The sequence below is a fragment of the Charadrius vociferus genome, unplaced genomic scaffold (assembly GCF_000708025.1).
Source record: "Charadrius vociferus isolate BGI_N301 unplaced genomic scaffold, ASM70802v2 scaffold13, whole genome shotgun sequence".
NCBI lineage: Eukaryota > Metazoa > Chordata > Aves > Charadriiformes > Charadriidae > Charadrius > Charadrius vociferus.
The window spans coordinates 3,323,761-3,351,132 of NW_009647763.1; the positions used below are offsets into that span (position 1 = coordinate 3,323,761).

General features: G+C 39.5%; 1 protein-coding gene across 1 annotated transcript in view; it reads left to right on the top strand.

Annotated features, from left to right (window-relative positions):
• GPR126 (G protein-coupled receptor 126) overlaps positions 1 to 27,372 on the top strand; it is a 108,380-nt gene that overhangs the window by 27,465 nt on the left and 53,543 nt on the right. Inside the window, exons 2-5 of the mRNA XM_009882305.1 lie at positions 10,146 to 10,487; positions 16,160 to 16,780; positions 21,635 to 21,703; positions 24,821 to 24,904. Coding sequence (XP_009880607.1) covers positions 10,146 to 10,487; positions 16,160 to 16,780; positions 21,635 to 21,703; positions 24,821 to 24,904 — 1,116 coding nt within the window. The remainder of the gene's footprint in view (positions 1 to 10,145; positions 10,488 to 16,159; positions 16,781 to 21,634; positions 21,704 to 24,820; positions 24,905 to 27,372) is intronic.

Below are 27,372 nucleotides of genomic sequence, written 5' to 3' on the forward strand. Positions count from 1 at the left end.
TGCCAATGAAAATATTCTTAAGTTACAATGGGTGTAACACAGGATTTTCACATTACCCCCTCCCTCTGGGGGAAATCCATAACTTTGTCTACAGTGTGAACTCCACTCATATGGGTCAGGGCAGATTTACCCAGTCAGTGTGTTTGTTTCCACTTCCATTTTCATTGGCACACAACCAAACAACTAAGGGGAAACAGGCAGTGCAGGGCCCCCACCCTGGCTCTGAACATATTTTCTTCTATTGTAGCTAGTTCCCTCAATTTCCCAGATCAATCAAAACCTGCTGGAGCCACTGCAGTGATAAAGTCAGTTGCTGTCAGGAGGTTGGATATTTGTGCTAGAGCAATCAAGAGGGGTCAGAGCTTTTAGTGGCAATTGTAACCCATCAGAAATAAAAACCTACTGAATTCCATCCTAAAATGGGGCCTGTGGGTGGTATGGAGTATCTGGAAACACACTGAATTTCTAATGGTCTTTGTATCATGCTAGCATCCCACTCTGAGAGACTAAAGAACATCAGCTCTGATCTTTCCAGGGCTACCATAATGTTTTGGAGATCTGGCGTATAACAAGTGCCAATAATGTTAATACTTGGATGACTCCATTTGAGGGCTTGTTAGGATGCTAGTCTTGAGAAGTCAACAGGTCAGTTCCCTGAGATGCCCCGTCCAAAGTCTCAACAGCGTGCGTATGAATGGTACACTCTAAATCGATGTAAAGTTCCAGTCCATCTATGTCCATTACAAAAAGGATTAAGAATCGTACTGTGGTTTATATATTTATTTATGAGAAAATAAATAACAAAATCTCTCTCAATGTAGGACCATGTAATACAATTGTGTCACGAGAAAGTGCAGATCAGCTTCTGCTGCCTTGGTTTTAGTGAAAAGTCCACTGCTGGGTTTAGTAGTAGCTAGTTACTGCCTGCGTTCATGGTAAATGCTTCCTGAGTCAGTAATCTACTATTCTCACTTCTGCTTTTCTAATCTTAACCTCAGATTTTAAAATTAAGCTTTGCTCTTCCTGATTTTTTTGGTACATTATTACTGTTACTGACCTCAAGTGTATCCTGAAAGATAATTTTTATTATCATGTTAGAAACAGGATGTACTACCACCTGTTTCTCCCAGATTTACGTGTAGTGTTTGAACCACCAAAACTAGCAAGAACTGCTGCATTGGCTCCTGCATAAGATAGATACACAAGATAGGGCCTCATGCTCTGCCTCGCTTTCCCTTTCCCACGCATGCACTGGCCACCTCTGTTCCAGTGAATGAGACGCGCTGGGGGCTGTCCTCTGCCTCAGAGGCCAGCTCATGCCATGTCCCGAATGCACACGGGTATAAATACTAAGGTAGCTGTATTCAGCTTGGATGTTGGGGAAGGGTTTGAAGAAGAGCTGGCTGGGCTGGCCCGAGCGGTGCCGGGGTCAGCCTGGTGCTGCGGCCGTAAAGGCAGTCGAGACTCGGAGCCTGGGATCCTGACCACCATCAAGGTGGAACTATTAGTACTGTTCCTGATCGGTTGGTTGAGATTAGCTTCAAGCATAAGCCATGAGGTTTACAATTCCTTACAGTTATGTCTCTTCTTATCAATTATTGCATACCTGGAGGGATTCGGAGGTCTTACTAGATACTTGGAGAAATGTCTATTGGCTTTCTGAATTTTACGTTCTTTGCCTTGATACTTTTCAGGTCAGAGTTCCACAGACTGACGTTGTAACATAAGAGAAAATATTGGTTTTTATCAGTTTTCAGTTTGCCACATATAATTTCATTAACTAAGTGCCTTGCTCTTGTCTAACAAAAGAGAGAAAATAACCAGTTCTAATTCCATGTGACGAAAAATTTAATTTGTTAATAATCTGATAAGCAATAAGTGTTAGAGCGTCAGGAATAAGTGACTCCACAGACAACAGTTACATTTTCATATACGTCTATATATTAGCCTGTGAGGACATTTTTCTTTTTTCTACCATTTCACTGCTCTTAGGTGCACCAACCGGTTCAGCCATTTAAAGTGTATGCTGCAGGACATAATGCATCAGCAAAAGAAGATGCGAGGCAAGCTGATATGACTGGCCAGGGCATAGTACTCTCTTTGTCTCCTGGCTTCAGTGGCCAAAACCCAATTGTTGAATTATTTTGTGAGAGCACAATCTTGTCTTTCATTGAATTATAAAAGCCTCTGCCAGGGTTATGTGCTATTTCCAGTCAGGAATATGGAGGCTTTAAATTCTTGCTGGGTACAAGGAGTACTATGAAGATGATGCAATGGGAATGATGCAGAATGAAGAGTCCGGACTGAGTTTTTAATAGTGCTTAAAATAGTGTTTTCTCACAAAACAACAAAAACCCTCACATTTGCAAACCAGGAATAACACAGAGATAGAAGATTCTTCCTAATGACATCTTTATTATACTCATGCTTGCAACACGCATTTGATTACGTGTTGCAGCTTTAAGTAGGATAATGTAAAGTTCCACTCGTATAAAGCTTGTAAGATTTTTATTTTTTGAACTAGGCTGGTTATATTACTGATGAGTCTATGGAGGTAGTTTCACATAAAAACTGGTAATGTTTATCCTGTTCGGGATTCTATATATTCTACACCTATTTTAGTACTTTAGGAATGTTTTAAATAATTATTTAAATTGTACTGGGGTTTATTTTTTGATGAACTACACTACGCTGCTAGGTATTTTAGTGAACAGCAGTTGAAGTGTTCTGCGTTTGGAGAAATTTAAACCCCCCCAAAGGGGAGCTGAAATATATTTCTCCATGCACAAGTTGTTCAGCGTCAAAGCCTGCTACTGATGCCTTTGCAGAGCTGGAAGTTAATATAACATCCTCCTAATGAAGGGTGATGGGACGGGTTCGAACCCTACCTAGAGGAATAATGTTTCTATTTTTAAGGGGGAGGGCAGGGAATAAGAGACATGGTTACATTTTTAGGCAGTTCATGACTGAACTAGAATCAAACCTTGCCTTTCCTGGGCTTCAGGCAGAAAGCAATTTGGAAAGGAAATTCAAAGATTGGAAGGAACTATTTCTGTGACCGTTTGATATAAAAGATCAACCTCTCACTCCCCCCAAATTCAGTCAGCAGCTTGGGAATCTAGAATGTGCCCAGTGGGTTGGCAAGGAAAGGAAGGAAGAGTATGGATTGCTGTGTGGACATTAGGCACATTTAGGACATTAGGAAATTGTTAATTATTCAATCACACAGTTACCAGCTTCTCATATGCAACCTGTGTGTCTGAGAGTGGATCTCTCTCCCTGAATGGGTGTTTGCGCAGGTTGGTCCAGTTATTGCTCCTTTCCTTGAAAGGAAAAGAAAATGATCAGAACTGGAGAGGACAGCACAGCCTTCCCCACCGCCCCGGTCCGTGCCGTGCCTCCCCTGTTGCTTCCCTACGGCGGCAGTTATGGAGTCGTGCCCTCCCGTTCTGCCTTGAGGGGGCTGCAGGGCTGAAGACGGGACTGTAAAGCTTCAAACACAGGACTCAAAGGCATCATTGTGCAGGAGAGGACTTTAAACAGTTGCTGAATTATAAGTCCATGCTTAAATCCAAATCGTATCTGTGAGATTTTAGGGTTTGCTCAAGATTTTTGTGAATTTAGGGCTGTGCACACCGTAGAAATGCTGAAGTAGAAACGATTCCATATTATCATTACAAATTGGGGCACATTTATATTTATACACAATCCCAATCATATATGCAACCAGTAGACCACAGCCCTGTAACATCATATGTGCAGGGACAAACTTTTATGCACATCAGGATAAGAGCCTTACTTTCCTTCTATTTATTGCAGAGATAATCCTTTGTTATTTTTGTCCTTTTTTTGGGGCCATATTTTCTTAAATTCAGATGTTTAAATAGTTAGGATTAACTGTTTAATTTGAGGGTTACAATGCATGCAAACATTAAATTATGTATTGTGTATAGTAATTTTTATCAGGGCCACCATACTGTAGCAAAATAAGGATCTTTTGGGGAGATCAAACAGCTTCTACAATTTGGTAAGTAAATAAAGAAGCAAAAATAAACCTGTCACACCTCCTCATTTGCACTTTCTCAGACAAGACTCGAGCAAATTGTGGGTTGTGCAGAGAGCAGACAACATGGTTTGCTTTGCTGGGCGCAGGCTCCAGAACAGTGCTATGCTTAATGTTTTGCATAAAATTTTGTATGTTCTATCTTATAACTAACTTATATGTGAATAAGCAGAGTATTACTTTATGTCCAGAGTGAATGACGTGACACTTCTTTGAAATTAATATTTTCACATTTTGCATATAGGTATTTCTGTAGATCTACAGATCTTTACATCCAAAAGATTTTTTTAAAGTGAAGATAAGCTACTGCTGAAGCCTTTGCCATGTGATAGCTGTTCTGGGTTTAGTGTTTGTGTCTCGTTGGAATAACAGGGGTTTGTTTGTTCTGTAGCCATTCCAGCCCACCCACATCTTGGTGGTTTGGCCCTTCCTCTTGCTTGTCTGCAGGTGTGCCCATTGCTGACCTCATTCACCCATCTATTTGGAGTCATAAATATGTTTAACCTAATGTTTGGTCATATCTCTGTGATGGCATCCTTGAAATAGAAAAAAAACAGCCAACAATTAATTGTTTATTATAAAGCAAGACTTTTTCCTGCCTGACGTCTATCAAAATAGGTATTTTTTCATGCTGTCACAGTAAACGATTGTAAGGTTTCACTTCTGTTTTGGGCTTTGCCACACATTTGCAAGTGCCTACGTCACGTCACCTCCCCGTGCTTCTCTCTTTCTTAGGTCAAAATGACCATCCTTTTAAGGGCTACCTTTTCAACTGTATGTAAAGTTCTTAAAGGTTCTCAGATGTCTACATGAAAGCAAATTGTAATTAATTCTGTACTGCTTTTTTTATGTCTATAGTGCTAGGTACTGTAGCTAAGATTTCCTGTGGTTTAGGACTGGCCTAATTCTGCCAGGCAGGGGCGATTTTATTGTTCACTTGCATAAGACTGGAGTTAGCATAAACGGTTTTGTTTTGTTTTCTGAAAATTCGATCCCAGAGATACATAGATTTTTTTCAGGATATTTTCATATGAAAGTTATGTCCTTTACAGGGAGAAGTAGTGTTAATTTTCATGCCAAAATGGAATCCAGCAGCATTCTGTCTTACTTTTATGAGGGTGCCTTTTAATGGATTTAAAAAAAAAAAACAACAGTAGTGTTAATTCAACCCACACTGGCTGTCATTCGTATCCTGTGCCACTGCCTACACGTATGTAGGCATTTACACTTCTGTCAGGTGGAAAATGCTGTACAGAGGGCCAGCTGCATGCTACAGCCGGAAAAAGAAAAACCCAATGCAAGGTGTAGCTTAGTGTGATAACAAACTGGATAATGCACAAATTTCAAGCACGGACGTTTTTCCTTAGAGACCCTGTTTCCTTAGATCCTAACCTTCACAAACTTGAAGCCTTTAGAGCTGAAACAGGCAGTGCCCCAAGCTGGTTTGTTTTTGCTGTTTTAAAAAAAATCTTGGCCAAACAAACTTTGTTGTCCAGCATATCTGTGAGGTTGGGTAAGTGCAGAAATTAAAGAAGGTGGAGAAGTAGAAGTCTAAACTCATGCCTGAGAAAGAAGCGCAGAGTATAATAGGGCAAAAGATGAGGTTTTGGGGAAAAAGTATGACAATGGAGAGAAGTAGAGAAGTGTGAAGAGCTAGAGGAAAATATGAATATTGCCACAGATTTTGGAAGCAAGTGCTGGAATGTGTTAGTCATATAAGAAGAAATCAAAAAAGAGAAGTAAGAACGTATGGGACGAGGCTATATACAGAATGTTTCCTTCCCAAATCTGCAGTTCAGCATTGCAGCTCTAGGTCTGACTCTGGCTTCATGTGACCACAAATGGCTTGTGCAAGTCACTTTTAAATTGTGTATCTCAGCCCCTGCAGGTGTCTTCATGAGTTCAAATGGTGACATTCTGTGCTGAAGCTCTAAAGAGACAAAATCAGTAGATGGGACAAGCCAGGTGGTTAATTTTGTTCCATAGGATATGAGGTTTGCGTGTGCGCATGTCTGTTTGTATGGTGCAATCTTTAATGAGTCACATGCTTTTTCCCGTAGTCACTTAGTTTTAGGACAGTCTTCAGATGATTCAGCATGATGTAGGAAAGACTAGTATAGGGTACTTTCCTCTTCATAGAAATTAAAAGGTATATATGGGGAATGGGCAGGAGACTCATAGAAGAGAGGGAATGGTCTCATGGTTAGGAAAATTGGCAACCATGAGAACGGGATTCTATCCCTGCCTTTACCGATAAGTTCCTATTAAAGATGGCCAAATTGCTTTGACCAAAATTTTCCATTGGCCCCTAAGTACTCATTTTTGGATTTTCTACAGTGAGCCAGATTGGCAGACTGCTCTCCCAGCTGCAGTTTGAAGTCACAGATAGTGTGCTTTGGACATCTAAAACCCTGTACAAATACTAAGTAGTTAAGGAAAATCAGTACTCTCATTTCTTAGATTAGGAACCCAAAATCCATGGAAACTTTAGCCATTTTTGTCCATTATCTCCATGCCTAGCCTTATCCTTGTAAAATGGGCATGAGAGGAAGGGAAAAAGCCATTTCCCCTACAGTCAATTCCCCTCCTGAAGTCAATTAACATTTTTGAATCACTTAGATAACTTTGGTGAAAGCTCTAACATACTCCAAAGGAATTTATTAATTTTCCTTTTTAGTATAGTGTTGAAGTGTCATACTAAATACTTAATTATTCTTATATTATAGGAAGTATGAGCCCTGCAGAAAAAAAAAGTTATTATGAAATGAAGACCATACTCCAGAGTATTCTCATGATGGAGACAAATGAATTCCCCGGTGAAACTTTCAATTTAGGAAACATTGAAATTAAGTGCTTGATTTCACTATATGGGGAGGGTGTTCATTTTAGTTTGGGGAAGAAAAGAGGGTGAGGAAAGATGAAGGCTTTTATTGGATAAAGTGTATTTAGAGAGTGAATTTCCTGTGGTCTAGGGTGATAATACTTGACAGGCAGATTCTGTGTATGTCGGGTTCCTGCCCAAGAATGTCATAGCAGCTAATTTTGTTCCCATTAAAATCAATAAAATATCTCAGATTGTTTGTAGAAATGTTTGTGGTGTGTATTGCAACAAGTATTCAGTATCCACAGTTCAGAAGTGCTCTGGGCCAATGGGATTGCAAAATATCTGTCAGCTTTGGCTGGCAGCCTAAGGTTGCCACAGCAATTTTTCTCTTTAATGAGTAAAATAGGTGATGTTTATAGAAAAAGAACTGTCTCATGAGAAGCTGTGCAAAAAGTTCCATTCAAAACCATTCTGTTTATATATAGTTTTGTTGTTTGTTTTCTTTTCTTTTTACTTGCTACTGTGGACATTTGCATGAAAACAGGATATTTCTCCTTCAAATTGCAGTCATGGACAGAATAGCTACTATGCCAAAATGGAGCCAACCCACTTCAAAAAGTAAACTATTTTGCTCACCAAATCTGTTTCTTCTGTATATGTAAAGTTTTGAGCAGTTATTTTCCTACCTAAATTTAGGGGCTGGGTTTTTTGCGTTAGTTCTGTAAAACCAACAAAACAATATGGATATAATAAAATTAGAATATGGTAGCGAAAAGATTAAATGCAAAAAAAACCCCAATAACATAAATAACATTTATGGTTTAGTGTTTACAGTGACATCGGGGATAAAAGTATTTTTGTTACATGTACTGACTTTTTTTACACAGCTTAGAAACAACGATAAATACTCAAGAGAGATAAATAGAAGAGCTGAGTACTGTTTTGGCTGATGGTGATCAATAGAATTAATAAAGGCAGTCTTCTCTTGAGAATGGCTGTGTTCTTTCTGATGCACAAATTTAACTTTTCCAGTCTCAGGTTGAATGTAACATTCCACAGATTTGAGAGAAAGATACACTTTTACTGACAAGTGGCATATTTTTTCTGTTTCAGCAATGTTTTATAATGCCCTTCAGATTTACTTTGGGGGTCCAAGGCTGAATGAATGTACATTAATGTCCGTGTTCCTATACGTATTTACATCACTTAACAGCTTAGTCCCTGCCTTCAGGTCCATCTGGGTGCACAGGGAAAGCTCTCAGCTGCCCAGATAGCTCTGTGTCATTTATTTCTCTGCAGGTACAAGTAGGAGAGTGGGTGCGGCGCGCTGCCAAATCCTCAGCCCCTGTAGCCCTCATCCTAGCAATAACGAAGGCAGGAGCGTGAATCACTGAGCCTTCCAGCTGGAGGCAGCTCCGGCCGGAGCAGTCTTACGGCTGCTCAGCCCTGTAGAGGCTCACTCGCCCTGGACTAGGAGACCGCAGTGGCTTGTGGCTTAGAGCGTGCTTTTCCAGTTCCTCCTCCTCTCAAACTCGGGTGGTTCTCTGAAAACCAATACCTATCTCTGCAAAATCCACTGGACGAAGCCGTCATCTGTTTGTACACCTGCAGGATTTATAGTCACCGTACTAATAAGTAAATATTCCCTCGCTGGTTAATTAGTGGAACAGCAGGATTTCAGGGCAGGTGAGCATAGCCCTCTGACTGTCAACATTTGCAGAGAAATTAAGAGTGGACAGGCTCCTGTTTGTGCTACACAGATCCAGCTTTCCAACGTCATGAGCACCACTGCTTCCCAAAGCTACCTGCAAATCTTGTAGATATTCTTTGTTTCTCATTTGAACAAATAAGCATCCCACTGATCTATTCTAATGTAACCAGCCTGTATTTGGCCCTGAGAGCCCAATTAATTAATAGTCTCTTTACCTCTTTGGGGTCATATGAATTTGTCATTTGTAAATAAAAATCATAAAAACTCTGTAAAATACACCTCACAAATCTCCCTACAGATATAAACTGCTGCTTTTTTTTTGCCATGCCACTTCACAGAGTCAGGGTCCATTTGCTTAGGCCAAACACCATCTGAATGTGACTGAACTACATCAGGACCAAAGCAGTAGAAAGAAACATCAAGGGCTCGTTGGAGAAGTTTGTTGCATTTATTCCTATTTTATAGCTGCTCCATATGTAGTTTACACTTGACAGCTTTTTTAGTTGCTTTTAGCTTGGGCAACGAATAATACATGTTCACATTGTCCTATTTTTTTTCGTGCTTGTAGTACTTCTTGCAGGATTGTGGCCTAATGAAATGTTTGCAAAGTAATTCAGCATAAATATGCCAGTTAGTTATAGTGGCGATATTCAGTTCCCACCCAGTTTGTTCAGTTCTGCTTTGCCAAACTGTTACAGATTTCAGCAGCAGGCAGTTCACGGTAATTATGTCATATAATACACTAAGTAAATATATGATGAATGAGCAAATGTAAACCAAACAAGAAACGCAACTCTGGGGACTAACTGGGCCTGAAATTCTTGTGGATAAGCACAGCAGGTGAGCAAAGGGGCATGAGGAATAGGATAAGAATTTCTTCGAGCCTGATTGCCACAATTATGCCAATGGAGCTGAGTCAGCACGGGAAGAGTGCCGTAATTTGCTGTTGATTCAAAAGCCAGTAGCTCACTGCAACCCTTCTGGGTGATGTGGAGAGCGTTTGCCGGAAATGCTGATGACTAACCTTCGAGAGCTCCGCAGAGCTGCTGCTTCTGCCGCTCTTCGACCCATCTCTTGTGCTGCTGCGTTCCAGGGACATTCCACTGGAAACAATAGCATGGCACAGAGCTGCTGGAATAGCCACCAGTCAGCATTAGACCAGCAGCCAAAAAATGTAAATGATACCGGTCATTTTTTTAGAAGATGCAGTTTAAGAATTGGTTTGCCTTTCTGAATTAAAAAAATGTTGCTTTCACTTCACCTTTGTCAGGTCAGTATACATAGCAGGTATATATAGTGTGCACACATGAACATTTAGCAGTTTAGTATTTCTTTTGTTCAGGATTTCTTACATAAAATATTATTTTGCTGTACTCTTCCGCCAGTATTTTGCCAACCAGAAACCAGACCTTTTTCTGCCTTTCTTCTTCCCATCTCTGTTTATGTTTTTCTGTGTAGAAAGACGTTCAGTTATTGTGCTGATGATTCCTTTCCTGTTAAGTTATCTCTCTTCCTGACCTCCAGCCTTTCTCTGTTTTAATTGCCAGCTCACGGATGCTACGACTGTAGGATCGTGCTAACTGACCCCTCTGGAGTTTTCACTTCTCCATGCTTCCCCAGTGATTATCCCAACAGCCAAGCGTGCAAGTGGATCATTCGAGCACCTCATGGATACATCATACAGCTAACATTTGTCGATTTTGATATTGAAGAAGCTCCTGGCTGCATTTATGACTCACTGACATTAGACAATGGAGAAAGCCCAATGAACCTTTGTGGCATCACTGCCAAAGGATTATCCTATAACTCTACTGGAAATGAAATGGTTGTGTCGTTTAAAAGCGACTTCAGTATCCAAAAGAAAGGTTTTAATGCCAGCTACGTACGAAGTAAGTAAACCCAAAGCATTTCATCCCTCTTAGAGATGTTTAGAAGGAAATGTCCCATAAGAGTTAGAACGACACTTCCTGAAGGAACTAAGTAAGTCCTCCATGAGAAGGGAAAGGATGGGGAGGCTGCAGGGTAAAGCTACAGAGTTCTCTCATATGTTTTTTTAACTAATTTGTTCTTCTTTGGAGGAAAATAAATTATTTTATTCTGGGACACAACATCAAGTGTGTTAGAAAAACTTTTCACATGCAAAGATTTTAGGCCTAACACTGCTTCTCCCTGCAGATTTATACTGGAGGGTTTGGAAGCAGGACACCTATCCTTCAGGTCAGCGTAACTGCAAAGGAGCAGAGAAACCCAAAGGAGAGCATGAGAGGGAACTTAGTTGAGCCAGAAAGAAGGCCCATCTGGCCCGGTGAAACACCCAACAGTGGGGAGGAGTTTGTGTGGAAGGCAGAACTTGTCAGGAGTTCTTCCAGCCTCTAGAATAAACTCCCAGGGTTGAACTGGTATTGCACAATGTCTACCTTTCGTTCCAGTTCCTTGACCTTCTTTTCTCTTCCTTAAATACATAGCAATGCTTAGATTTTAAAAAGCCTAACAACTGAAAAAAAAAAAAAAAAAGATACATTCATGCTTTTTCTCCTGGAAGATAAGGGTACAAATAACACGTGATTGATGTTTGTTTTGTTGTTTAAAGCATTAATAAGAAGTTGCTGTCACATGTCAGTAAAGGGCAGCAAGGTGACAAAGGGCATTAGGATGACTACTTACAGGCCCCACACGCTACTCACCATTCATTCCACTCCAGGGTTATAGTTTACAGTTGCATGTTCTCAGTAGGCTTTCTTTTTGTTAAAGTCGCACGCCTTAGACTGAATAATAGTATTGCATTGAGCATTGATATTATTGTAGCGCACTTACGTTCTGTTGGTTGGCTGTCTGCTGTAGAAACAAACACTAAGCAGGTTTGTACTTATCTCTTCAGTCACAAGCGCATCTTTCTCATGATTTTCTTTTTTAAAATATTTATTATACACATCAGATATTTTAAAATAATTAAGATAGTAACCCCCGAGAATCATAAGACAAAAGCAGTCCTGATTATGCCAGCAAAATTTGTGTGCAGTTCTGAAAAGAAAAAAGGTAATGTCATATCAGAGGACCTAAAAATAATTGTTTCTGCTGAGGTCCTTTCATGCTGACAAAATAAATATAGTAATAATTCTAGGAACACATGTTCTTTTCTGATAGTGGAAGCAAGTTTTCTGAAAGGTTTCTCTATTTGAAAATAGCAGCTTTTGCTGTATTGTAAGAAGTTGTAAAATCAAGTGGATCATAAAAAATGATATGCAATCAGATTATGCAAAATTATTTATTTCTTTATTATTCTCATATTTTAATGTTTAAGTATGACTGTAAGGGTTAAGGTAACTTACAAATGGAATTGAAAGATGCAGTACGTCAGATGTGTTCAATGAGGAGGAGAGGAAAGGTCCACAGACATAGTCAGAGAACCATTTGCCTAAAGGTAATATATTTTTGTGAAAGCAAAAACATTACCTCCATGCCAAATTGAATAATACTTTACGTTCATGGATAGCGCCATTAAAAATAATAGTGTTGGAAGATATCCTTTCATTTTGAATAAGATTACTCCCCAGTGTCAGTAAAGGTACCAGTGATCTTACCAGTGACTTACATTTTAAAGTTTCACATATATATTAGTTCAGAAATTCTGTGTTAAGGCTTGCTGCTAAGCATCTAGGCTAAAACTGCCGAATTTTGTTTCATCACTCCAAATCTGTAACTCTCACCTGACTACTTGATTTTGACTGTGCATGCCAGGAGAGCTGGCTGCATGCATATAGGGCAAATTATAACTATATTCTGCTTATTGCCCACAGTTGTGCCGTTACATTGGGTTCAGAAGATAGTTACAAAGATCGTGGCAATGTTTAACCTGGCAATGGATACAGAAAAGGGGCTTGGTAAAGGATGATAATGTACTGCTTTCCTTTCAAGTTATAAAAGCATGTAGACAATACATGCACGCATACAGACTGAAATTATGACGCATCTGCATGGCAGATGCCAGTGCTATGCTCTCCTGTCCTTGCAAAGAGTTCCCAAAGCCATCGGAGAGATTGTACACACACCGCCTTCAGGTCCCCAGTGGAGTTTCAAAGCTCCTTTGTCAAGCTGACACCATTGTTACTGCTACGAATATGACGAATATGGTACCTGGGCAAAATCATTAGTTCTCCCAGAGAGAGGGGAACAATGTTATGTCCATATTTTCTTTTACTTCTCAGAAATGAGCATACATAAATAATAAAACCAAGTAGTTTGTTAAATTTTGAGTTTCACAAAGTAGTGCAAAGTTAGAAAGTAAAGGGCCATTCAAAGACAGACAGTAATTTGCTATCTAGAAATGTCATTTAAAACGATATTAATGGTACAACCTAATATACAGTATGTACCCAGGAAAAAATATGTGTGGGGAAAGACAAATATAAGAGAGTAAGTGAGTTTTGGGTGGGTATTAGTCGAGAATAGAACAGCTTTTGTGTGACTGCTCAGTTTTATGTAGGAGCAGTTTCAAACTGAGTTTCACAGAGCATGTCCTGTTATCCATAACAATTTGGCCGCCCGTACAAACGTTGGCTTTCCTGGTTGTTGCCTCCTGCAGCACACCAACGGCAGATGGATGGGCCATCTCCTCAGCCCCAGTAAATGAATGCAGCTTTACTAGTCTTAGGGGAATTATGTCAATTTTACACCAGCTGACAAGCTGGCAAGTGAAATAATTTTCTAGTAATAGTTAACTGCATACATAATAGCTCCACCAGTGAGTAGAAGTCACTCAGTCACCAAAAGGAGAGGAAGGAGAGCCAACAGACCTCTGTTAGTACAGAAATACTTGAGACAATGTCACGTGCAATTAGCACACAGTTGAGCACTGCTGCAGTAGTCCAGATTAAAACCCCAATTCAGTGTGATAGTAACAAAAAGCTCTCAAACAGGTATTTGGTATGTAGATGCTTGCAGACCGCATTAAAGTTGATGCATCATCTTCCAGCATCAGTGAAAGGGCAGATGAAAGCAACGAAGCTAGGAACAGCAGAAGCCACTATTCAAGCACTGAACCACGCCGAAAAGTTCTTCAACTGGCAGAAAAGCAGGTTTCCCTCGCGAGGGCTTGTAAAATACAGTCTAGGGACTCCTGGCTTGCTCACATGTAAAGGGATGTATGAGATGTGAGGCAGGGAGCTGCAAGTAAGCTAGGGGCCCTAAAAAGCAGCAGAGGCAGGCTTCATGTCATCCCAGCGCTCCCATAAAAGCTGATGTGGGTGTCAGAACAGTGAGCTGCCTGTTACTGGTCGCTCCTACTGCGTCCAGGCTGCCAGGACTTTTGTACGTTCTTCATGAGTAAATAGCAGTGTGTCCAAAAAAAACCCTGTTCATTGTAATCCAGTTATCTTCCTAACAGAAACAATTTAACATCATTCTGAAAGTAGTCTAAACACTTGGGTGAATATTCCAAGAATATATGTGTATTCTTCCTCAGAGAATAACTGGTTTCTCCAGTACTAACATCTGAAATTCATCAGCATGATGACTGGATGTGCAACAGTAATCAGGAAAGAGATCTGCGCGTAATGTTGATGGCAGGATTCTGTTTTCTCCACATGGACAAAATACTTCTCAGTTTTGTCCTTTCACTGTATGGGGAAGGTGCCAGCAGTTAAATCTGCCAGATGAGTATGGCAAAGTTGAGTAGACTTGTTCAGTACTGGAGCAATGTCCTCTGTGTTTATTTCTCTTCCTATAGTGTTTCAATGTGAGCAGGTGGTCCATAACTCTCCTGACCACCTTAACACAGGCTGGACAGTGCTCATATGAATGAGCTTTCTTCTTTTTTCAGGTCCTGAATCCTTATACTTCTTCTGGAACACTTTCCATGTTACGTAAAGAAGCTTACAGTATAATTAACCCATGAAAAAAAAGCCCCTGTTTTCAATGGAGAGTTCAACCCATTTTCTATCTATAAAATTGTTACAACATACTTTTGCCCTTGGGAAGAAAAAAAATCTATGAAGTAAATCCAGTATCTGTAATAGCCCAGTATTTTTTTCTCTTCCCTCCCATTCTCCAGTTGTTGGGTTGGCGGATAGTGTGCAATGCCATATGCTATTTTACCATGTAATATATTGGTCAAATTATGTCGTTGTGTGTATCCAAATATAGTAGTTTGGAGCTCAGAGTCTTTGCAAGCAGCTGGCAAAGGGAAACTGCAATACCACAGACTACACGGAATCCTTATACCCCATATATCTGTCTCTTCTCCTGAGTGACATTCACCCTGCTCTCACATGTCTCATCTTCTCATATTGAAAGGTTTTTATTTCATTCTGAGAAGGGAACAGAGGTAGTAATTAATGTACGTGTTGTGGCCTCACTTAAAAATCCCAGGGGAGACTAAGGATTAGCTACCGTGGCAGTTATTCTCCAGGTCTAGCAAAAAACAGTTTCACTTCCAGCACATACCATGTGAAAACGTGTAAAAGAGGTAGCAGACATTTGCTGGAGATGTGGTCTGCCACAGAACGGTGGAACCAGAAGTAAAACTGAGGGCTGCTGCAGTCTGACACCTTTGCATGACTGATAACCTGAAACTTCTTTCTTTGGAGAAATTTACTAGAAGATTTTGCTGCCTTAAATATGCCAATAAAACTGAGCATATTGACACTTAATTTTGAAAAATGACGTACTCCAAAGTAAAGTGAGCAGAATTGTCATTAATACACTCATGGAGAAAAAGCATATGTCGTGTAATACTGTTTTTCACGTTTGGTGACTGCCATTTTGCCAATGAAAATGAGAATACTTGATTAGAGACAGAGTAATTCCATCCATGCTTAAATACCCTTACTGCAGTGCATACTTGCAAGAGAACTGGCTATTTCTAAATACTTGTGCAAAATCCCAAACTGCTGACCCAAATATTAGAAAATAGTGAACAGCTTGGATATAAATATTCATGAACAATGATTGCAGTATTCAACTAGAAGGCTGCTGGGAACAAAATGAGATGCCTAATGATTTGCAGAAACCGGTTAGCTGAATTCAGGATCAAAAGGCTTCAGTTTGCCAAGGAATGTAATGGGGGCTTTCTTCTATTGCAATATTTAAAAGAAGCAAGGCCTGAACTTCATTGGTGTAATGCAGTCATGCAGACAAGTAATTAAAATAATATATCTTAAAAGCCAGTCATACTGTGTTTTTCAAATAACTGGTTTATTCCATTGCCTAATGCATCCTTACTAGATGAAGGAGTAGTAATTTTTATAAAGTGAGCTGAGGCAGAGTTGGAAGTTAGTTGTTAATATGTCCTAATATTGCTTTTAAAGCAACTTGAGGGGTTGTTAACTGTGTGTAGTGCAGCACTCTCCATGCCGTTGAAAAGGAGCTCTGCATACTGCTAGCTGAGTGCCCTTTCAAGCCAAATGCCCCTTCACGTGTGCTATTGGTATACTACAGTGATAAAAAACACCTGATGAGTGTTTGATTTGATGAATGTTACTTTAAGCCCTGCTACCAGTCTGCCTTTATTTCTATATGATGAAGTCAATTTTTTGTTAATTTATTTATCTGCTCTTGGTTCTAGTTGCTGTGTCTCTGAGGAATCAGAAAGTCATCATTCCCCAGGTTCCTGACGTTGATGCTGTGTCCGTGGCAGAGACTGTCTCAGTGCCAGACCTTAGCCAGTTTACACTGTGCTTTGAAGCAACCAAGGGCAGCAGCGATGACAACGACGACTGGAAGGTTTTCTCCTACACCGATGCGTTTTCGACAGAATTCTTCAGCTTCGGGAAGACCACAAAAGGCCATTTTCTGTCCATCTCAGGCATGCAGTGCATCCTAGAGAATGCCTTGCCCCGAAATGCAGAGTTTTTCACAGGGACCTTTCAACAGCTCTGCGTCGTAGGGGATAGCTTCTCGGGCAGTATAGGTGTATATGCCAAAAGCACCTATCATATAGTGTACTGTCCGGAGATCTTTGGCAAAGTTATCCCTGGAAACGGGAGGCTGGTGCTGGGCTCTAACAGCAATGAAGTGAACTCTCTAAATGGGGACGTTTACAACTTCCGCCTCTGGAATTTCACCATGAATGCGCAAACACTGGCCAACCTCAGCTGCGATGTGAAAGGAAACATTGTAGACTGGGAAAATGAATTCTGGAGTATTCCAACTTCAGCACTGAAAGCAGAAAACAATTTGAGTTGTGGTGAGTATGCCTTGCCAAATCTTTTTTTGCTTATTTCCCCCCTACACTTCTGCATTGTGCTGAATGTATCATATACCATCACGGGGGGGAAAAAAAAGAGTTCCTGTGACAGAAAAACAGCTAGGTCTTACCTTTCTTAGACTTTAGCTCAACTCTTACCGTATACAGAGGCTTTGAGAGGGTATAAAGTGGATTCCCTGAAGGAAAAGAACAAGTCCCCTAAGTGTATTGGGTTGCTGCTTGGAAAGATCTGCAGATCAAAGTTTTTCCTAAACGGTTTGTTTATTGGCCTTCTGCTCACAGCAAATGAGGATAACAGGCAAGTACCTGCTAGCTTCAAGTAAGATTAGAGTGGTCTCCGGAGAAACAAATGTGTGTCAACTAACCATTTAGTAAATGGTTTTGTACCTGCCCTGTGATTAGCCAGAAGGAGCACTTGCTAGCCTTGGACTGTGTGTGCAGAGCCAGCGAAAGTAGTGACAAAACAACAATGCATATGAGACAGAAAAGTACGAGAAAAGATTAAATTAGAGGAGGCAGACAGGAAGGAAGAGTTTTAGATCAAAATCATCGTGTTTTATCTTCCTGATGACATATTATCAGTCCTTCTTTTAATAGGTAATTACTGTAGGTCTTTCTCCCTGTAGATTACTCCAGAATATAAATTTCATTATTTTCTCCAGCCTTATTCTCCTTTCATGGCTCAGACACTTGATTCTCATAAGTGTCCAAGTGTAATTTTTATGTATGCATATGTTATCACAGCTGGTCGACAATTTTCTACGGGAACATTTTTTTTCCAGATTAAAAAAAAAATCAAAACTGAAAAGTCTTTGTCCCTTTGGACCAGTATTATTTTTATTTTTTTTAAAGAATGCTTTGGTTAGTAACAACTTTAGAGATATCTGGCTAATTATAAAATGCATAGGGGAAAATCTGAATCATGGCCAGCAGTAGCCTATACACGCACACATGATGCTTGTGGAAATCAACTGCTAGCAAACTCCATGTCCACAGCTTGAGCCCTCCTATTGTTGCAAATGCGCGTTTCTTAAAAAAAAACAAACAACCCAAACAAAAACAACCCAAAAAGTTAAAGTAAAGATTTACAAATATTGGTTCTTTCTGAACCACCTGGGGTCTCTTTGTATCTAATGTTGTCATCTCCAATTTTCCTTCTTGCTTCTCTGACGCCTTACTACTTATTAGTTTATACATAGTTTAAATAGTGTCAATATAAGCGTCTCCTGACAGAGCATCTGTCAGCACTCTGAGAATCCTTAGCTTAAACCAGAAGCTGGCATCATGAAGGCGTGCTAGTTTCTGTATCTAATAGCTCATGAGGGATTAAGGTGACTAAAAAAACCATCTTGCTTGCTTTAGTTTACTCAAACCAAAACGTGAGGTGCTCATTTACAGCTAGACTCACTGGGACAGCTCTCAGCATGCCTCTGCTAAAAAATTTAAGCAACATCTCTATAAAAAACATAAGAAATTAGGTGCCTTCACCCCTCTACCAGAACAAAGAAAAGGCTGACCTAAATATTGACTGTGACTGATGAAGGTGTTCTGGACAAAAAAGTTACTGCGTTTCCTCCGGTACGAAATGATCTGGCAGAAAATAACTTCCCAGAAAATCTTACTCTTCTAACACTGTTATACTGTGAAGACTACCAGAACACTTTTACTAAACAACCAGTAAGACCTCTGTAAATGTTGCAGTCTCATTTAATTTTGACCGGAGCACTGGTCTTGTCCTTCTTTCTGTTAAAGACTGCACAGTCCTGTGGCACAAATGTAATATCAAAGCTCTGGTCATAGAAACAATGCACATATTTTCATTCCACAGCTTTATCCCTTGTGATGTCATTGTTCAGCAGTTTCCTTACAGCAGAACATTATTTTAGGAAATGTATATTAGCATTCGTATGTTAGGCCTGGGTGTCTATACAAGCCACTTCACATGTATCTATATATAAGCATTATTATTTCCTCTAAGCCTGTGAGAAAACTATCTCACCAATCAGTCTTTTTCTTTTGAAGATGTTAAATCACTCCCTATGATACAGTCTTTCCTGAATCAAAGTATTTCCTAAAAGAAAATACTGGGTGCAGTGCCGTTTCAAAAATGGTTACTAATCCCAGAGATGGAATTGTTAGAATTTTCTTCCCTTCGTCATCTTGAATAAAAGCCTTCATTGTAAAACCAGCCTGCAACAGGAGAGTTGATGAGTCAGGCTATCAACCATGAATAAACCACTGACAGTGAGGAGATGACTCTAAGTGATTAGGCTTCATTTAGCAGCAATGGAAGGATTTATGCAGAAAAGAAGTTTTCGCACAGCTCCAATAATGCTTCCCCAGGACGAGGCATGTAACTCGAAAAAACCCAAACCAAGCGTTTAGCAGTGATCTCAACATATCTGTGCCTGAACAGTGCTGATATTTTTCAAGGGGTATTATTTTCATAGTTTTTCAGACAAGGCTTTTACAAGTAGATTTACAGAGCATAAAAACACTGGCAAATTGTTCCAGATAATCTTTTCATAGTTTTACCTTCTCCTAGTTTATTCCTTAGAGTAATGTTTTCACAGCTGTGCAATCATGGTGGGGTGTTTCTGGAAGACTTGACGGAATTCTGTTTTTATTGCCGTACCTTCGCATGGCTTGCATTTAAAGGTATATATACACAGCCTGGGTATCCGGACTAATTTTAAAACAAGTAGCCTAGGTAACGATAGCGGTGTCACACCACCAGTTCAGAGCTCAGTGCAGGCGAACTGAGGAGCATTTAATCAACCTCTGGTACTGATTTTGGAGCCTGCACTGGCTACACCTATAGCAGGATATGATCTACTCAGTTTAAGGGTAACGTGTCTGCACGTTTGTCCTTGCCTGCAATTGCATTTGCTTCATCTATACTTCCTGTGAGTCCTTCATTCTCAAAGACCAGAGGAATTCTTAATTTCACTGTCAGATTTAACTGAGGGTGGAATCTGTCTGCCTTAGGCAGCTGAATGATGTTTCAGGCTGACCTAATTGCCCTCAGTGCTGTTTATGAATAGTGGAATGAAAAAGGCTGTTCCAGAGGTCAGTGCATCTCATACTGAAGAAGATATCTCGGTGAAGTCAGAAGATTCTTGCTGTAGGAGTGCCTGTTCCTGTCCACTGACTATAAAGAAAGTCTAGCGTGACGAGCAGATGCGGATGTCTGAGTTTTAGACATTTGAAATGAGTCAGATATGTCACACAAATTGTCCGTAATACAGGTCCATATCTGCTGTTCATATTACTGACCATGCCACTTGACTTCATAAAGTAGCTTACGCCAAGTATCTGTTTGCATCCAAATCATTGTATTTTCTTCAGTGGACACTGAGGGAAAGTGTAGTCTGACCAGAATTCCACCCAATCAAAACTTAAAAATGTTTATTGAATATATTCACTGAAAATATTCCTCTTTAAATTATGCAGTATTCTGACTTAAGTGTTTTGTAAAGTTGGATTGCATTTTTTTTAGTTTCACCAAATAAAAACACAATCTTTTTTTAAATACTCACTGAAGAAAATATGAAGGTCCAAAGATTTTCCAAACCAATTTTCAGGTGATCTTTCCATGACACAGAAAGAAGAGGAGATAACTTACAACAAGTTTTGATATTGACTGTTTAATATCAGCAAATATTTTTTTCGGGAAAAAAAAATCTCACGCAGGAGGCAGCATGTTCACTTAGAACATCCTTTCTGGAGTTCATAGGAAGTGTACCAAGAAAGTGAATTTTCCTGTATGTCTTAATCTATTTGGAAAAAAAAAATATGCTGAGCTTTGATATTTGTTGAGGATCACATGTTTTAAATTCTGCCCTGTTTTTGTCGGCAATAGAAGTAATGGTGTCTGTGGCGTGACACGATTTCTGTGTCAAGGCCCCATGCTTCGTCTGTTCTTGCACCACAGGAAATACTTTCCTAGCTATCTTTACGAGCTGGTGGGTGGTGGCTCTTTAATTTTATGGAAGGATACAATGTTTCATGAGAGAACCTCATTGACTCAATGCGATTCTGCAGTCCTAAAGCAAAAGCTAAAAGGGCAAAGCTCCCAGTAGGTTCAAATTATGCCATGCTTTATGGCCCCGTTATTTTCAACACAGTGTGCAAAAGCAGCCGTATCTGCAGCTGAACCACTGGAATACACAAAGCATAAGTAATGCGGCTTCACCAGTTCTTTTTTCTGTAGCTAGTCTTATATGCCCTGTTTTTGTCTCCAGATCATCAAAGTGTGTGCATGTTGCTATGAATAATTCAGTAGAGATACAGACTTATAACATTATCTGCTTATATATCATGCATACCAGAATATTAATCACACCCACGCCCTGGGCAGAGGAACAAGTTTAATCACCTTTTATCTGGCTGGTGTCTGTCACAGGCAGATTACTCAGAAGTGTGTGGTGGGTAACCTGTGCTCCAACAGTGCAGAGTGGTTTCTTCTCCAAGGCACGGGTTATTACTCATGAAGGTTGCATAAATCCCATGGCCATACTGACCCCTCCGCTTAAAGCTATTTCACAGAGTACATGCAAGCTGCATTCATTTAGTGTGATGTTATTTAGCAAAAGCTAAGAAAACCGAGGGAGGATGCATCAAGTGACTGTAACTTGCAAGTCAGCGGGTCCCTCAGCCGCAACAGAAAATGAAAACACACAAGTCTTACAGTCAAATGGCAGTATCAGATTTGCCACTGAGAGAAATTAGGAAGAGGACTGTGTCACTGCAAGAAATAATATATTTTGAGACATGATAGTTTTATGCCCAGTAGCTAAACCTTTCTAATTATTTTACTTTCTTTTTCTAAAGGTTCATACCTAATTCCCTCTTCTACAATTGAACCAACCAGTTGTGCAAATCTGGGAAACCTTTGCCAAGGTAAGAAGCCCAGGTCATTTTCACAGTTTCATCTTTGGGAAATCTTTATTTTCCTTGGGTTTTTTATTCCATTTCTTTTTTATTATTGTTTCTAAAAGGGTAAACTGCAATAAAAAATAGTGAGGAAAGGAATTCTTTAGTCTCGTCAAGTGTGTGGGTGTCGTGTACGTACAATATGTGGAAAAAATGTGATCACTCCCTTGATAATACATTTTCCAAATAGTCGCCATTATATCAAAACTGAATTAATCGACTGCTTTCATTTCTTTCTCCATCTCTTTTCCTCTTGCACATTTTGACAGTAAAATATTAACCAGGATTAGAGGTAGGTACATTTGTAAATAAAAAATGAGAAGATGTAAATAAAGAAACTGACTATTGTTCATTTTTTTCCAACAATCTATTTTGAGGCTAGATACTTGGAGATTAGCAGGTAAAAATTTAACATCAAACTACAAAATCCAGCAGCTATTAGTTAATGAGAAATTTGTTACAGCATTTAGTGATTGATTAATGGTGTAAAAAATCAGTGTGTATAAGAATTCATTAGGTGTCTTTGAAGGTCAGCTCAGTTGAATGCAAGGAATAGTTGAACCCTAAAGATTTCCATGCCATGTGAATCACTGGACATGCAAGGACAGTTAATTCCTTCTGTTCTGCTGAGAGGCTGAAGTTCTATAAAAATGCTTGACATGAACAATATTAGCCCATTTCCACAATGCCTTCATGAACACAGACCTGCTAATGAGGTGGCATGCTATGTTAAACTTTAATCACAGCAGCAGCTGCACCAAAAGTAATGTCTAACTCTGTAACCCTTTTTATGATGAATGGTGGTAGAATGAGATAGGAGAGAATAAAATATAAAAGTGGAGGAGGAAGTCTCAGAACTCTTTCAAAACCAACATTCACAAGTAAATCAGTTTTAGCTTAAAAATAAAAAGGAAAATGCACTCTGCTTGGGAAGCCAGTAAGAGAGCTATGTCAGTCTTCAGTGTACTTCTCCCAGGTTTTCCTGAAGTAAATTTGGTTCATATTCTTGGAGCATATTGTACTGGTCTGCACAGGCAAAGTGAAATGCCAGTTATATCCATAATCAGATTTCAAATAGTGATTTTCAGGTATCATATTCACAAAGCACAATAAGATCTAAATACTACTACTTGGATGCCTTAGGTAAATGGGACAGCAGCAGGTATTCAGTATTGGTCTTTTTATATGTAAAGAGTAATACAGCCACCACATAAAGAACTTTGTGTATTCTCTTGGAAGAACTCTGAGCATTTTCCTCTATCAAAATGGTATGGTGTGAAAGGAGAGAGAATATCTTTCATCAGGTCAGCTAATATGGCTGCAGAAATGCACTCACTTTCAGCAAAACAAGCCTATGTTTCTAAAAGCCTCGTCCTTTTTTTCAGCTTTATTAACTTGTCTAGTAGAAGATATTGCTTCTAATAAAAGATGCTACCTTTCAAACTTGCCTCTCATAACTTCTTAGACCGTCACATCTTCAATAAATACTATGAGTACTTTCACAAAGGTAATATTCTTTCCTTCTCTGAGAAGTGTTTGGTAAAGTGTCACTGGTGTTCTGTGTTTGTCACTTTGGAAGTGACAGATCAGATTTACCCTGTTCATCATCATCATTGTTGTCATAATAATGAAAATCATAAAAAGATGTCTGTCTGTCTATTTCTGTCAGCACTGCAGACTTATTTTAAACTGAGAGGCCAGTTTGGATTCCTTTTCTGTTTGTTTGTTGTGTGTTGTGCAATAGCACCAGTAACAAAGTTTGGGGATGCCAGATTATGTCAGCTACAGTCTGATTAAAGAGCCATTTTCTCCACCATGCTCAGCCAATATTTTCATTCATTGGAAGGTGCCTCCTTTAACAGCATTAGCTGGAAGGTGCAGTCAGTAAGAAGCCTTATAACATGTTTCTCAGACAACGTAGCCCTGAAGTTACATGGAAGAAGAGCTTTTCTGTGTTATAGGGTGTCACTTTATACACTCACTTTCCCAGTTAGAACTTGTTTGCTGCAGTGTCCAACTCTTTCTTCTGGTTCCCTAAGTCTCTCATTGAAATCCGAACATGAACCTGATCCCTAAGCTGAGACCTGAGTTTATGACTTTCAGACTCAAAAGGTTAGTTAAAAAAACCTCACAAAAAATCAAAAGTGCAATTTCTTTACTAAAATACGATTGCTTAACCTTTCCAGGTTAGTTCTTAGTCAAAATCTGCAAAAGCCTTGTAACACTGTGAGATTATACTGCACCAAACTCCTGATATTTAAGAGTTTTCAGGAAAAAAGAAATCTGACAGTGAGTGGATTTGCATTCCCTGGGAGTTGCTAGACAAAATTAAATTATTTTCCAGACTATTGTTTGAAAATATAGTGGCATGATCTTTGAATTCCTCTAGCCTGTATACCCTCCCAGTCCTCTGAGGGGGAAATTTACAGTTTTGGCTCCTCACTCTGATTTTGAAAAGTGTTCTAGCTGGTTCTCCTGGGAAACATTTACCAGGGTTGTGTGGGGTGACTCCTGTTAGTGTCAGTGGAAACAGTACAGCTGAGATCCTACATGAAGCTTTCAAAATATATATTCCACTTCAATTATTCCAAGCCTGATTTCAGTTCTCTTCATTGTATGGAGTTCAATTGAGTTAATTGGATCCTTACATGGGCGTTTTAGTTTTGCATTTGTTTGTCATCTTCAGTCCCCGAGTAGGGACAATTATTCTTTTCACAAGTAATATTCTAAGTGCATGCATCTTAGAACTCATAAGATCTATTTTCTGGTCTTTGCACAGCTGTTTGGATCTGAAGCTCTCATAAGAGGATTTTGAGTTTATGAAAGCAGTACAGGACTGATCTTGCAAACCTTACACTGGCAAAACTCCCACTGAAGTCAGTGAAAGTGAAGATTGCAGGATTGGGACCTTAGTTCATATCCATTCATCACTTTGTGCAGAAAAAATAATGTGTTTATTTAACATTTATGGCATTGTGTGTAGATGGTTTCATTTTACATTGTCATGCGTTGTTCCCATTTTGTCTTACCTTATTAACATTCATATTTCATTCAAGTTCACCTCTTTCTCATCTTTATTACCAGCTACTGTAAATGCTACTACTCCTACACCACCCACTGTCACCACTAACATGCCTGATACTAATAGAAACGATAAGCCAAACAATGGTAAGAAATCCTGTGTTACATTTTTCCTTGTACTGTGTCTAGAGCAAATTTGTTGTATTTTAAGGTGTGTTTTTCATAGTACCATAATGTCAAGGGTCATGTCTCAGTTCTGATCTCATTTACACTGAAATAAATCAGGAGCAACTTCACTGGACCATGTATGAATGGTGTAAATGAGAACAGAACCAAACTCAGTGTTTATTTGTTTCATGTTTACCTGGCTTTTGTATGAAAGAGACTCACTGTGTCACCCCTTGTGTTTACCCATGCAAAGAACGAGGAAAGGGAGAGGGATTTTTTAAAAAAGGGTCCGAAAAGAACGATGCTGTTGAAATGTTTCAAGGCTGCAGAGTATGAAGCATTGTGTAGCTCGGGCTTGTGCAGCCAGGGTGGTAGTATGCTGGGATTGTCTGTTCCTCACTAGTCGGGCGCAGGAGCCAAGTGGAATCGTTCCTATGGAGCAAAGCCACTTCCACTGAGTCAACAGGAATCTTTCCACTGACTTCAAGAAGAGCTGGATCAGACTTTACTAGGGAAAATGTTGACAGTATCAGATATCGTTTACTTTTCATTTAGAACGATTAAGGGAAAAAATAAGGTAGTAAATGAGCCTATTATTAGCACAGGAAAAAAAAAAAGCAGGGATTTCTTTTGAGGTTTTCTCAAATTCTATGATATCACTGTCTCCTAGAGACTGAGCATCATTTTGTGAGGCACTGCTAAAATATTTATTAGTTTGTCAAAGATAGTTGTTAAACATTATTAACAACACAAAGATTTCTGCAATTTTCATCTGAGGCTTAAAGGTATTTTTTGTACAGATTTATTTTTTTCAGTGTGCTCCACAGAAATAAATTAGAATCTGAGAGTTTTTGTGGTTTGTTTTTGGTTGTTGGTTTTTTTTTTCCAAATGCATCAGTTGTTACTGTAGGATTTAAAATTCTTGGAGTATTTTTTCTCTTGGCAAACCATTTCTTGTACATTGGCAACCAGGCAGTACAGTAGACAATTTGAAAGAATTTATCTGGATTCAGCTTGTTTGGATTTACTAAGCTGTAGAATTAAAAAGAAAATATTGAAAATTTCTTCCAAATTTTGCTTTTATCTTTTTGTGGAGCTACTCACTCTATGTTCTCCGTGAGCAGTTCACTCTGATTTTTGTAACTACAGAAGGAACTGAATGCCTTATTAATGCTAGTATGAATAAAAACTGGACAATTAAGTCCTTTGTTTGGCTTTGAAACTCCCAAGAGAAAGTAGAAAGACTAAGAAAAATAAGACAAATTCATTTACAGTAGAAGCAAATTAAACTTTCCCTCAGCTATTTCGCACCATTTTCCACTCTTGGTAAAGTTGATTTTTACACCAAGAGCAGACAGCCAAGAACAGACAGTGAAGTTGCATATATTTTCTTTAATCCATTAACTATGTGGCTTACTACACACAGACCTGCAGGAATTCAGACTTCCTGCTGCAGTTATCTCCAGAGTGAAGAGAAATTCACCTGAATCCTCCCATTCACGACCACAGAGGCAGCAAGAGTCTAAGATAGAAGGGGTCAAAAACATAGGAATTATCTCAACCCCAATTATTTGGCCCGTGAAACAAAGGCCTCTTCGTTTCAGTAAAAACTCAGCAGACGAGAACCCAGGGAGAAAAAACACATACAGCCTGTTTCTTCCAACTGTGTCTGCATCAGCTGCTTCTGAGGAGACCGGCAACGATAGCTTGGCTGTTTTTACAGAAGAAATCAACCTAGTTAATACTGTGATGAATCAGTTACCAAATGAAAATATTTGGAATTATTCTAGAAGTTCATTTCATGGCACTTCTGATGCAGCCGATGCTGTTACAGAGCCTTCTGTGAATGCAGCAGTCCCTCTTGTTCAAAGCAGAAGCCCCAGTGCAGCGCTAGCGCGGACGTTGGCAGATGGGCTGCTTCGTTCTGACTCTGAGTCAGCGTTCCGCTCTCCCGTGAGCAGCAGCAGCAGCACTGCTTACGAATACAAAAAAGACACTGTGTGGATTTCATCCTCCAGCAGCAGCACAACCAATTTCATGCATATAAGCAACGTCTTGGAGCCTGTGAGTTGGTGGAGTGAGACTGTATTTCATCATCATATCACCTCTGACATTCAAGACAGACGTCATTCTCTTTCTAGCTTATCTATATCGCCTATGGAGCAGAAGTCATCGTTCCAAAAAAGTAGGCTGGATTTGCTGGACTTCGCACCTGAAGATTTTTACCTGGAAATGATAGGAGGCAACACTGATAGGAAAACTTTTTCTGTGTTAGCAGCAAACAGTGAATTTCAGTTTAGAAAATCCATGCACGTTAAGGAACAGCCCTCAGGAGGCATTACAAATTTAACATCTGTGCAAACTCCACATGCAAACCCAACAACTTTTTTTCAAAACGTGAAGCAAACATACACAAAACTTATGCCTGATATCCAACTGACAAATTC